The 13,991-nt window shown below is 44.9% G+C and overlaps 1 protein-coding gene across 1 annotated transcript in view; it reads left to right on the forward strand.

Annotated features, from left to right (window-relative positions):
- Positions 1–13,991, forward strand: part of p3h2 (prolyl 3-hydroxylase 2) — a 114,265-nt gene that overhangs the window by 90,269 nt on the left and 10,005 nt on the right. Inside the window, exons 6-7 of the mRNA XM_041839959.2 lie at positions 3,458–3,547; positions 6,907–6,947. Of these exons, the coding sequence (XP_041695893.1) occupies positions 3,458–3,547; positions 6,907–6,947 (131 nt within the window). The remainder of the gene's footprint in view (positions 1–3,457; positions 3,548–6,906; positions 6,948–13,991) is intronic.

Genomic DNA, 13,991 nt, shown 5'->3' on the forward strand with positions numbered 1-13,991 from the left:
CGGCAACTATATCCCCTAAGTGTTCCTAATTATCAGGTTATTGGGAATGTAAATGTGCTGATAATTTAGAGCCGACGTTTGGAATAGGATGCATCTCAAATGGCACACTATTCCCTATGTAGGGAATAGGGTGCCATTTGGGACGCATCTATAGTCAGTTTGCCTGGAGAACTAACTGGCAAATTAGTGGCCGATTTGCCCCCAAGAACTTGTCCCCCCAAAAAACGGTTGACTTCAAACCCTCAAACCTGCTCCACTCTCTGTACAGCCACGGAGTCTCTTGTTCTGCACTCCCTCCCTTACAGGCCCGTTTTCCTGGAAAGCCTGGAAGCTATTAGAGTGAATGTGAGTTCTCCCAGTATGGCCAGGGTGTGTGTGAGAGAGAGAGATTGTGTGTGTGCGTGTGTGTGCATGTGTTTGTGTGTGTGTGCATGCCAGCGGACAAACCAATGCAGCTGATGACTATGGTTAGGACTCTGACATCAACCATCTCAGTCCCTCTGGCTCTCTCCTCTCGGCCCCTAAACACTCCATTCCTCCATTCCATATTTCTCTCTCTCTCTCTCTCAGCCCCTCTTCTCTCATCTCCTGTCCATTCCTCTCTCATCTCTCTCTCTCTGCGGCATTAGGGACCTCATTTAGCCAGCATATAGAGCAGGAGAGAGCCGGGGTCTGCCTGCCTGCCTTCCTGCCAAAGACTCCTGTCTTTCAGGAACAGGGAGGAGGGGGAAATCAAGCACCAATGCCCACAGAAACAATTTAGGAGCTGTTTGCATTACGGTTTCCGGCCACCGCAAACGCTACTGGCTGCTCAGGTTTCAAAACATAACGTCGCCCCTTCTTGTCTATTGCAGATTATCACACCTTCTTTCCCTCATTCCTCTCCTCCTCTCCTACTCCAAACCTCTATAATGTAAGTCCAAGACATTCCAGTCACACCAGCCCTCTTTAAGACCTTGCCAGGAAGGACTAGTAAAAAGCTCAGCTGTGAAATGCCAAGAGGGTCGTTACATGCCATTTCAGCAAGCTGTGACACCCACCATCTCAGATTGTTCTGAAATCATTTCTGTAGTTAGAAACAGATAAGATTAGCATTCCTGCAACAATATTTTGTTGAAATATAATTTGATCTCTGAGACTAATTGATTGCACCCAAATTGGCCATTTTAATTTATAGGATTCATAAAATATTCAATAAATATAGTATCTAACATCCGAATTGGACCAAACGTTTTCTAACAATGAGTAAGACATAAGGAATCCAAAGAAATGGTCAAAGGCCACTCACGGACACCCCACGCCAATCTCAACCCAACATTGAGTATACAGTATCAGTTCTCTATGTCTGACAAGTAGTACGGAGCTGCGGCTTGGATTATATTTCTTATTGTTGTTGCATTGTCGAGAAGGAACCTGCAAGTAAGCATTTTGTTGGATGATGTATACCATGCATATACATGCAACAATTTCAAAGATTTTACTGAGTTACAGTTCATGTAAGGAAATCAGTCAATTGAAATGAATTCATTAGGCCCTAATCTATGGATTTCATATGACTGGGAAAGCAGATATGCATCTGTTGGTTACAGATACCTTTAAAAAAAAAAGATAGGGGTGTTGATCAGAAAACCAGTCAGTATCTCGTGTGACCATTATTTGCCTCATGCAATGGCTGTGCGAAGTTGCCGGATATTGGCGGGAACTGGAACACGCTGTCACACATGTCGATCCAGAGCATCCCAAACATGCTTGCTCAATGGGTGACATGTCTGGTGAGTATGCAGACCATGGAAGGACTGGGACATTTTCAGCTTCCAGGAATTGTGTACAGATTCTTGCAACATGGGGCCGTGCATTATCATGCTGAAACATGAGGTGATGGCGGCAGATGAATGGCACGACAATGGGCCTCAGGATCTCGTCACGGTATCTCTGTGCATTGAAATTGCCATCGATAAAATGCAATTGTGTACATTGTCTGTAGCTTATGCCTGCCCATACCATAACCCCACCGGCACCATGGGGCAATCTGTTCACAACGTTGACATCAGTAAACTGCTCACCCACATGACGCCATACACGCTGTCTGCCATCTGCCCGGTACAGTTGAAACTGGGATTCATCCGTGAAGAGCCATTGAAGGTGAGCATTTGCCTACTGAAGTTGGTTACGACACTGAACTGCTGTCAGGTCAAGACCCTGGTGAGGACGACGAGCACGCAGATGAGCTTCCCTGAGACGGTTTCTGACAGTTTGTGCAGAAATTATTCAGTTGTGCAAACCACAGTTTCATCAGCTCTACGGGTGACTGGTCTCAGACGATCCCGCAGGTGAAGAAGCTGGATGTGGAGGAATTGGGCTGGCATGGTTATACGTGGTCTGCGGTATGAGGCCAGCTGGACATACTGCCAAATTCAATAAAAATACTTTGGAGGCGACTTATGGTAGAGAAATGAACATTACATTCTCTGGCAACAGCTCTGGTGGACATTCCTGCAATGAGTATGACAATTGCACCCTCCCTCAAAACTTCTGTGGCATTGTGTTGTGTGAAAAAACGGCACATTTTAGAGTAGCCTTTTATTGTCCCCAGCACAAGGTGCACCTGTGTAATGATCATGCTGTCTAATCAGATCCTTAATATGCCACACTTGTCAGATGGATGGATTATCTTGGCAAATGAGAAATGCTCACTAACAGGGATGTAAACAAATGTGTGCACAACATTTGAGAGAAATAAGCTTTTTGTGCAAATGGGACATTTCTGGGATCTTTTATTTCAGCTCATGAAACATGGGACCAACACTTTACATGTTGCGTTTATATTTTTGTTCAGTAAATATTCTCATTGTTGAGGTGGGATTGGCGTGGGTTGTCCATGGCTGGCTTTTGACCATTTCATTGGATTCATCATGTCTAACTCCTTGTTATTGAAAAATGTTTGTACAAATCAGATGTTAGGTACTTTTTTATTGAATATTATATGCATCCTATAAATTAAAATGGCTAATTTGGATACAATCAATTAACTTAATTTTTCAGAGATCAAATTATATTTCAACAAAATAATGTTGCAGGAATGCTAATCTTATCTGTTTCTAACTACAGAAATGATTTCAGAACAATCTGAGAAGATGGGTGCCCGAAATCCTCTTTCTTGTGCTTTTTCCCAATAGAGAGGGAAATATAGCACAGTCCATTGGGTCCAGCAATAAGGCGATGAGAGGGCTGGAGGGGGCTTGGCTGCTGAAAGAGGAAGAGGTGTTAGGGTAGGGACAGGAGATAAGATATAAGAGGCATAGTGGTTATGAAAATAGTCTTCCTAAACATTTCTTCTTCAAGGGGTCAATTTGGGGAGATTCAGTAGCTAGGTAATGTGCTAAAGTGATGTCATTAAAAAAAAGGTTTTTACCTGTTGAGATAAACAGGGCTGCCCGATATCTCTGTGTGTCTACAGAAGGCTGAGTGGTACCTGAGGCGCCATAAGCAGGAGCTGGAGCTACTAGTGATCGGCAGTGAGAACATGCACGTGGAATTTACAGAAGGGGTGAGTACAGTACATTGATGACAAATGGCAACTTAGCCTCTTATTTGAACTTTTTGGGCTGTCTCTGATACTTGTGAATGGCTGCCATGACTACTGAAAGGTCAATTGGGCGACATTTCTGGCCCCGTTACTGGAACAAGTAATTATTTTAATAGAGCACAAAAATGAGAGCCAGAGCTGGAGCAAGATTACTGATTTAGGATCAGTTTTGCTTTTTTAGATCACAATGAATAAAATTAAATGGAGGGGGGGATCTGATCCTAGATCAGCACTCGTACTCTGTGACGCTTGTTGGTACATATGGGCCGTATGTAGGACAGTAACAGGTGCCTGGTAGTTACACCATTATGTCCGCAGGACACAGCACCACCTTGTGGCCATGATGGAAACCCATTGGTGCTCCAGCTTTTCATTCATGGACTTTTTGCACTATAATGCTTCTGAATCTGCATCATTTACATATAGTTGTAGTATAGATTAGTATATAAATTACTATATAAGGAGTTTGTATATAGTATATACACTGAGTGTACAAAACATTAGGAACATGACATAGACTGACCAGGTGAATCCAGGTGAAAGCTATGATAATAATATAATAATATGCCATTTAGCAGACGCTTTTATCCAAAGCGACTTACAGTCATGTGTGCATAAATGTTTACGTTTGGGTGGTCCCGGGAATCGAACCCACTACCCTGGCGTTACAAGCGCCATGCTCTACCAATTGATCCTTATTGATGACACTTGTTAAATCCACTTCAATCACTGTAGATGAGGGGAGGAAACAGGTTAAAGAAGGATTTTTAAGCATTCAGACCAGGGATGGACAACTTTGACGGGGGTTGGGGCAACAAAAAAATCAGAACTCATCATTAGGGGCCGCAGTGGCTCGTGGGTCTTTAGAATTGTTTGCTAATTTATTAAATATAAAACAAATGAAATATCACATTTACAAAAGTATTCAGACCCTTTACTCAGTACTTTGTTGAAGCACCTTTGGCAGCGATTACAGCATCGAGTCTTCTTGGGTATGACGCTACAAGCTTTCCACACCTGTATTTGGGGAGTTTCTCCCATTCTTCTCTGCAGATCCTCTCAAGCTCTGTCAGGTTGGATGGGGAGCATTGCTGCACAGCTATATACAGGTCTCTCCAGAGATGTTCGATCGGGTTCAAGTCCGGGCTCTGGCTGGGCCACTCAAGGACATTCAGAGACTTGTCCCGAAGCCACTCCTGCGTTGTCTTGGCTGTGTGCTTAGGGTCGTTGTCCTGTTCGAAGGTGAACCTTCGCCCCAGTCTGAGGTCCTGAGCGCTCTGGAGCAGGTTTTCATCAAGGATCTCTCTGTACTTTGCTCCGTTCATCTTTGTCTCGATCCTGATTAGTCTCCCAGTCCCGGTCGCTGAAAAACATCCCCACAGCATGATGCTGCCACCACCATGCTTCACCGTAGGGATGGTGCCAGGTTTCCTCCAGACGTGACACTTGTCATTCAGGCCAAAGAGTTCAATCTTGGTTTCATCAGACCAGAGAATCTTCTTTCTCATGGTCTGAGAGTCTTTAGGTGCCTTTTGGCAAACTCCAAGCGGGCTGTCATGTGCCTTTTACTGAGGAGTGGCTTCCGTCTGACCACTACCATAAAGGCCTGATTGGTGAGGGGCTGCAGATATGGTTGTCCTTTTGGAAGGTTCTCCCATCTCCACAGAGGAACTGTAGAGCTCTGTCAGAGTGACCATCGGGTTCTTGATCACCTTCCTGACCAAGGCCCTTCTCCCCCGATTGGTCAGTTTGGCCGGGCGGCCAGCTCTAGGAAGAGTCTTGGTGGTTCCAAACTTCTTCCATTTAAGAATTATGGAGGCCACTGTGTTCTTGGGGACCTTCAATGCTGCAGGAATGTTTTGGTACCCTTCCCCAGATCTGTGCCTCAACACAATCCTGTCTCGGCGCTCTACGGACAATTCCTTCAACCTCATGGCTTGGTTTTTGCTCTGACATGCACTGTCAACTATGGGACCTTATATAGACAGGTGTGTGCCTTTCCAAATCATGTCCAATCAATTGAATTTACCACAGGTGGTAAATCAAGTTGTAGAAACATCTCAAGGATGATCAATGGAAACAGAATGCACCTGAGCTCAATTTCGAGTCTCATAGCAAAGGGTCTGAATACATATGTAAATAACCTGTTTTCGCTTTGTCATTATGGGGTATTGTGTGTAGATTGCTGAGGATTTTTTTTATTAACTCCATTTTAGAATAAGGCTGTAACTTAACAAAATGTGGAAAAAGTCAAGGGCACTGTATATATATTTTTTCACTCAGTTCGTGCTATTCTACTTATTGAGAAATATTAGCAGTTTTAAAGTTAATTTCCTGCAATTCTGCACATTTTGCCAATGGATGGAGGCAAACGTTTGCAGTTTTTAATATGATAACTGATGATCAATGGGCCCCACCCCCATTATGCTTACTACCACTAGACTAACTTACCAATCTAAAACAATTAAGCTGAAATGGGCTAATTGAGTGACTGCTGATACACAACCACATTTCTAAATTGCACCTTGTGTATTCTATGATTTTAACTCTCAGCAGTGAGTTGAGACACCGACTGAGTTCCTAAAAAATATATATATATATATTGGTGAAATTGGTCCGTGGGCCAACAAAAGGGGGGCGGCCCGCGGGTCCCCAGTTGCCCATCCCTGATTCAGACAATTGAAACATGGATTGTGTATGTGTGCCATTCAGAAGGTGAATTGGCAAGACAAAATATGTAAGTGCCTTTGAACAGGGTGTGTCAAGAACTGCAACACTGCTGGGTTTTTCATGCTCAACAGTTTCCCGTGTGTATCAAGTAATGTCCACCACCCAAAGGACATCCAGCCAACTTGACATTATAATAATAATAATAATATGCCATTTAGCAGACGCTTTTATCCAAAGCGACTTACAGTCGTGTGTGCATACATTTTTGTGTATGGGTGGTCCCGGGGATCGAACCCACTACCTTGGCGTTACAAGCGCCGTGCTCTACCAGCTGAGCTACAGAGGACCACTGACATTGGAGTCAACACGGGCCAGTATCCCTTTGGAACACTTTCAACACCTTGTAGAGTCCATGCCCCGACAAATTGAGGGTGTTCTGAGGGCAAAAGGGGGCACCTCAATATTAGGAAGGTGTTCCTAATGTTTTGTACACTCAGTGTAGGTTTACTTACTATGACTGTAATATGTGGTTGTCTTACCTAGATACCTTAAGATGAATGCTCTAACTGTAAGTTGTTCTGGATAAGAGCGTCCGCTAAATGAATAAAATGTAACATTCTGATCTGTCAGTGTTTTACCTTGTCTTGTAGCATTACTGGACCAGCACAGGTGGACGAGAGGATTCTAACAGGTGAGCAAACCTAGAAATATCCTCTTGGAAATGTCAACGTGTTCAGTAGTTGTCCTGTATAATAATGAATATCAGATGTATAGTTCACAAGAACAACACAGTGTCAGATAGATAGTTAGAATCAAGTGATGCTTTTCACTTATAGACAATAATAAATGAATGAAAACGGTACTATATCCTGTGTCGTATTTGACTGTAGTGACTCTGCTTTGTGTTGTATACACCACTGACATCTATGGGATACTTTCAGTATAGCATGCATGCTGTATAATCTGTTGTGGAAAAAAATATATATAGTTGCACACTTTATAATGCTCCCAATAATTGAATCAGTTTATTTGAAGCATGTGTGTGAATATCTTTATTTATTTTTTACACACGTTACTATATTCCGTTGATCAGCACCTTTTCTACTTTTTGGGGTGTGCGTGTTCTCATGCTTTTTACTGGACTCCTGACCTGGGTTCAAATACTATTTAGGGTATTTCAATTACTTTCAAAGACATTTCAAAGTAAGTATTTTGATATATATATATATATATATATAATAGAAGTAGTTGATTTGTAGTAGTAGTTGAATGTTTGATCCAAGATGGCGTAGGAGTGCGGTCGTGTACTCTGTTGTATGTCCGTGTAAATAGCCTGTTTTTTCTTCTTTTGTCTTTTGTTGTATATATTTCCCCTATCACACTTTTCATCCTTCTACTAAATATACTTTCCTGCAACCCGCCTCACTCAATGTGGAACGTATTCTCCTGTTGAAACTAGCTAGCCAGCTAACTAGCTACTTGCTATTAGCCACCGTTAGCGGTTTTCACCCAGAACATCTGATTTTCTGCCGGAATAACTGAATCACTGGACCTTAACACCTGATCGCAACCAACTAGCCGCAACCGAATGGATGTTGCTGTTGGCTAATCACCACTGCCCCCGAAGCAAGCACCAGTTAGCCTTGAGCTAGCCTCGAGCCAGGCCCATATCCCGGCTATCTACCTCTCTGTCTACCGGACGGGAGTAGCCAGCTAACTAGCTACTTGCTATTAGCCACCATTAGCAGGTTTTTCCACCATTGTCCGTGGCCTGCACTACCTACCAGCTAACTCTAGCCTGGACTATTATCGGCCAGTCTGCATAGCGCGTTATCGACCCAGAACATATTGGATTTTCTACCGGAATCACTGAATCACTGGACCTTTAACACCGGATCATCGCAACTAGCTAGCTGCAACCGAATGGATGTTGTGGTTGGCTAATCCGCCTTGAGCTAGCCTCGAGTCAGGCCCATCTCCCGGCTATCTACCTCTCTGTCAACCGGACGGGACCTCCACGTGTCGACACGGAGCCCCGCCGATCCATCACGACTGGTCTGCCGATGTAATCGTCTGTGGTTTCAACAGGCTTCTCGTTGCGACGACCACGAAGATCCATCTGCTAGCCCCGGCCCGCAATTCAACAGCCGTGCTTCCTGATCGCCTGTGCGGTAGCACCAATTCAAACTGCTCTCGGACTCACATTGCTGTTCACTGGACCTTATGATCACTCAGCTGCACAGCTGATGCCTGCTGGACTGTTCCTTTACATGGTACCCTGTCCTGTTTTATCTGTTTAGCCTCAGCCCAAACTTTCATCGCCATTACCAGTTGTTGTCTTAGCTTTCTCGAATAACACCTGTGATTGCTTTATGCCTCTCTCCCATGTCAATATGCCTTGCCTATTGCTGTTCCAGTTAGTTCTTATTATACAATTTCACTGTAGAGCCCCAAGTCCCTCTCAAACTGCCTCAAATAGCTCCTTTGTTCCACCCCCCATACACGCGGAGACCGGCTCAATCGGTGCCTCCAGTGATGCTATCTCTTTCATTGTTACCCAACGCTTAGGTTTACCTCCACTGTACTCATATCCTTCCATATCCTTGTCTGTACATAATGCCCTGAATCTATTCTACAACGCCCGGAAATCTGCACCTTTTATTCTCTGTACCCAACGCACTAGAAGACCAGTTCTTAAAGCCTTTAGCCATATTCTTATTCTAGTCCTCCTCTGTTCCTCTGGTGATGTAGAGGTTTAGTATCACTCCTACTCCCCAGGCGCTATCATTTGTTGACTTCTGTAACCGTAAAAGCCTTGGCTTTTTGCATGTTAACATCAGAAGCCTCCTTCCTAAGTTTGAGTTATTCACTGCGTTAGCACACTCCGCCAACCCTGATGTTCTAGCAGTGTCTGAATCCTGGCTTAGGAAGGCCACCAAAAATTCAGAAATGTCCATCCCCAACTACAACATTTTCCGTCTAGATAGAACTGCCAAAGGGGGTGGAGTTGCAATCTATTGTAGAGATAGCCTTCAGAGCTCTATCATACTATACAGGTCTGTGCCCAAACAGTTTGAGATCCTACTTCTAAAAATCCACCTTTCCAGAAATAAGTCTCTCACTGTTGCCACTTGCTACAGACCCCCCTCAGCCCCCAACTGTGCCCTGGACACCATATGTGAATTGATTGCTTCCCATCTATCCTCAGAGTTCGTACTGCTTGGTGACCTAAACTGGGAAATGCTTAACACCCCGGCCATCCTACAATCCAAACTAGATGCCCTCAATCTCACACAAATTATAAAGGAACCTACCAGGTACAAACCTCAATCTGTAAACATGGGCACCCTCATAGATATCATCCTGACTAATTTACCCTCTAAATACACCTCCGCTGTCTTCAACCAGAATCTCTTTCGCCTTATTGCCTGCATCCGTAACGGGTCCGCGGTCAAACGACCACCCCTCATCACTGTCAAACGAGAACCGACCATTTCGAATCCCACCGTACCTTTTCCGCTATGCAAGCCGGTTTCCGAGCTGGTCATGGGTGCACCTCAGCCACGCTCAAGGTCCTAAACGATATTATAACCGCAATCGATAATAGACAGTACTGTGCAGCCGTCTTCATCGACCTGGCCAAGGCTTTTGACTCTGTCAACCACCGCATTCTTATTGGCAGACTAAATAGCCTTGGTTTCTCAAATGACTGCCTCGCCTGGTTCACCAACTACTTCTCAGATAGAGTTCAATGTGTCAAATCGGAGGGCCTGTTGTCTGGACCTATGGCAGTCTCTATGGGGGTGCCACAGGGTTCAAACGACCACCCCTCATCACTGTCAAACGCTCCCTAAAACACTTTAGCGAGCAGGCCTTCCTAATTGACCTGGCCCAGATATCCTGGATGGATATCGATCTCATTCCGTCAGTAGAGGATGCCTGGTTGTTCTTTAAAAGTGCTTTCCTCTCAATCTTAAATAAGCATGCCCCATTCAAAAAATTCAGAACTAAGAACAAATATAGCCCCTGGTTCTCCTCAGACTTGACTGCCCTTGACCCGCACAAAAACATCCTGTGGCGTACTGCATTAGCATCGAATAGCCCCCGCGATATGCAACTTTTCAGGGAAGTTAGGCACCAATATACACAAGCAGTTAGGAAAGCAAAGGCTAGCTTTTTCAAACAGATATTTGCATCCTGTAGCACTAACTCCAAAAAGTTTTGGGACACTGTAAAGTCCATGGAGAATAAGAGCACCTCCTCCCAGCTGCCCACTGCACTGAGGAAACCTGACTCTCAGATCCACCTCTACGCAGACGACACCATTTTGTATACATCTGGCCCTTCATTGGACACTGTGTTAACAAACCTCAAAGCGAGCTTCAATGCCATACAACACTCCTTCCGTAGCCTCCAACTGCTCTTAAACACTAGTAAAACTAAATGCATGCTCTTCAATCGAACGCTGCTGGCACCCGCCCACCCGACTAGAATCACTACTCTCGGCGGGTCTGACCTAGACTATGTGGACAACTACAAATACCTAGGTGTCTGGTTAGACTGTAAACTATCATTCCAGACACACATTAAGCATCTCCAATCAAAAGTGAAATCTAGAATCGGCTTCCTATTTCGCAACAAAGCCTCCTTCACTCATGCTGCCAAACATGCCCTCGTTAAACTGACTATCCTACCGATCCTTGACTTCGGCGATGTCATTTACAAAATAGCCTCCAACACTCTACTCAGCAAATTGGATGTAGTCTATCACAGTGCCATCCGTTTTGTCACCAAAGCCCCATATACTACCCACCACTGTGACCTGTACGCTCTTGTTGGCTGGTCCTCACTACATATTCATTGCCAAACCCACTGGCTCCAGGTCATCTATAAATCACTGCTAGGCAAATCCCCGCCTTATCTTAGCTCATTGGTCACCATAGCAACACCCACCCGTAGTATGCGCTCCAGCAGGTATATCTCACTGGTCATCCCCAAAGCCAACACCTCCTTTGGCCGCCATTCCTTCCAGTTCTCTGCTGCCAATGACTGGAACGAACTGCAAAAATCTCTGAAGCTGGAGACTCTTATCTCCCTCACTAACTTTAAGCATCAGTTGTCAGAGCACCTTACCGATCACTGCACCTGTACATAGCCCATCTGAAATTAGCCCACCCAACTACCTCATCCCCATATTGTTATTTATTTTGCTCATTTGCACCCCAGTATCTCTATTTGCACATCATTTCTTGCACATCTATCATTCCAGTGTTAATACGAAATTGTAATTATTTTGCACTATGGCCTATTTATTGCCTTACCTCCATAACTTGCTACATTTGCACACACTGTACAGTAGGGGAAAAAAGTATTTAGTCAGCCACCAATTGTGCAAGTTCTCCCACTTAAAAAGATGAGAGAGGCCTGTAATTTTCATCATAGGTACACGTCAACTATGACAGACAAATTGAGAAAAAAAATCCAGAAAATCACATTGTAGGATTTATAATGAATTTATTTGCAAATTATGGTGGAAAATAAGTATTTGGTCACCTACAAACAAGCAAGCTTTCTGGCTCTCACAGACCTGTAACTTCTTCTTTAAGAGGCTCCTCTGTCCTCCACTCGTTACCTTTATTAATGGCACCTGTTTGAACTTGTTATCAGTATAAAAGACACCTGTCCACAACCTCAAACAGTCACACTCCAAACTCCACTATGGCCAAGACCAAAGAGCTGTCAAAGGACACCAGAAACAAAATTGTAGACCTGCACCAGGCTGGGAAGACTGAATCTGCAATAGGTAAGCAGCTTGGTTTGAAGAAATCAACTGTGGGAGCAATTATTAGGAAATGGAAGACATACAAGACCACTGATAATCTCCCTCGATCTGGGGCTCCACACAAGATCTCACCCCGTGGGGTCAAAATGATCACAAGAACGGTGAGCAAAAATCCCAGAACCACACGGGGGACCTAGTGAATGACCTGCAGAGAGCTGGGACCAAAGTAACAAAGCCTACCATCAGTAACACACTACGCCGCCAGGGACTCAAATCCTGCAGTGCCAGACGTGTCCCCCTGCTTAAGCCAGTACATGTCCAGGCCCGTCTGAAGTTTGCTAGAGTGCATTTGGATGATCCAGAAGAGGATTGGGAGAATGTCAAATGGTCAGATGAAACCAAAATAGAACTTTTTTGGTAAAAACTCAACTCGTCGTGTTTGGAGGACAAAGAATGCTGAGTTGCATCCAAAGAACACCATACCTACTGTGAAGCATGGGGTTGGAAACATCATGCTTTGGGGCTGTTTTTCTGCAAAGGGACCAGGACGACTGATCCGTGTAAAGGAAAGAATGAATGGGGCCATGTATCGTGAGATTTTGAGTGAAAACCTCCTTCCATCAGCAAGGGCATTGAAGATGAAACGTGGCTGGGTCTTTCATCATGACAATGATCCCAAACACACCGCCCGGGCAACGAAGGAGTGGCTTCGTAAGAAGCATTTCAAGGTCCTGGAGTGGCCTAGCCAGTCTCCAGATCTCAACCCAATAGAAAATCTTTGGAGGGAGTTGAAAGTCTGTTGGCCAACGACAGCCCCAAAACATCACTGCTCTAGAGGAGATCTGCTTGGAGGAATGGGCCAAAATACCAGCAACAGTGTGTGAAAACCTTGTGAAGACTTACAGAAAACGTTTGACCTGTGTCATTGCCAACAAAGGGTATATAACAAAGTATTGAGAAACTGTTGTTATTGACCAAATACTTATTTTCCACCATAATTTGCAAATAAATTCATTAAAAATCCTACAATGTGATTTTCAGGAATTCTTTTTCTCATTTTGTCTGTCATAGTTGACGTGTACCTATGATGAAAATTACTGTCAAGGGCTGATGTGGATGTGGTGTTGGAGTCAGGCGCAGGACACAGAAGCTTAGTCCAACAGACTTTACTAGTTAGAAACACGACGCATACTGTGCGCAAATACACAAAATACAAAAGAATACGCAAATAGTGCGTCCGTACTCTAAATACACGAGAGCAAAATACACAGCACCAATTGACAGGCGGACAATTACACACAACTAACTACACACAAAACGAGAAACGTATAGGGGACATAATGAACACTAAATGGAAACAGGTGTACAAGGAAGACAAAACCAAACCAACATCGATAACATTCAATGGTGGCAGCTAGTACTCCGGGGACGACGAACGCCGAAGCCTGCCCGAGCAAGGAGGAGGAGCAGCCTCGGCCGAATCCGTGACAGTACCCCCCCCTTGACGCGCGGCTCCAGCCGTGCGCCGACCCCGGCCTCGGGGACGACCAGGAGGACGCGGAGCAGGGCGCGTGGGATGACCACGGTGGAACTCAGTCAGGAGAGATGGATCTAAGATGTCCCTCCTTGGCACCCAGCACCGTTCCTCCGGGCCGTACTCCTCCCACTCCACGAGATATTGGAGACCCCCCATCCGACGTCTCGAATCCATGATGGACCGAACTGTGTACGCCGGAGCCCCCTCGATGTCCAGTTGGGGCGGAGGAGTCTCTCTTATCTCACAGTCCTGGAGTGGACCAGCTACCACCAGCCTGAGAAGAAACACATGGAACGAGGGGTTAATGTGATAATCAATAGGCAGTTGTAACCTGTAACACACCTCGTTCAATCTCCTCAGGACTTTAAATGGCCCCACAAACCGCCGACCCAGCTTCCAGCAGGGCAGGCGGAGGG

Source organism: Coregonus clupeaformis, chromosome 20 (assembly GCF_020615455.1).
Source record: "Coregonus clupeaformis isolate EN_2021a chromosome 20, ASM2061545v1, whole genome shotgun sequence".
Lineage (NCBI taxonomy): Eukaryota > Metazoa > Chordata > Actinopteri > Salmoniformes > Salmonidae > Coregonus > Coregonus clupeaformis.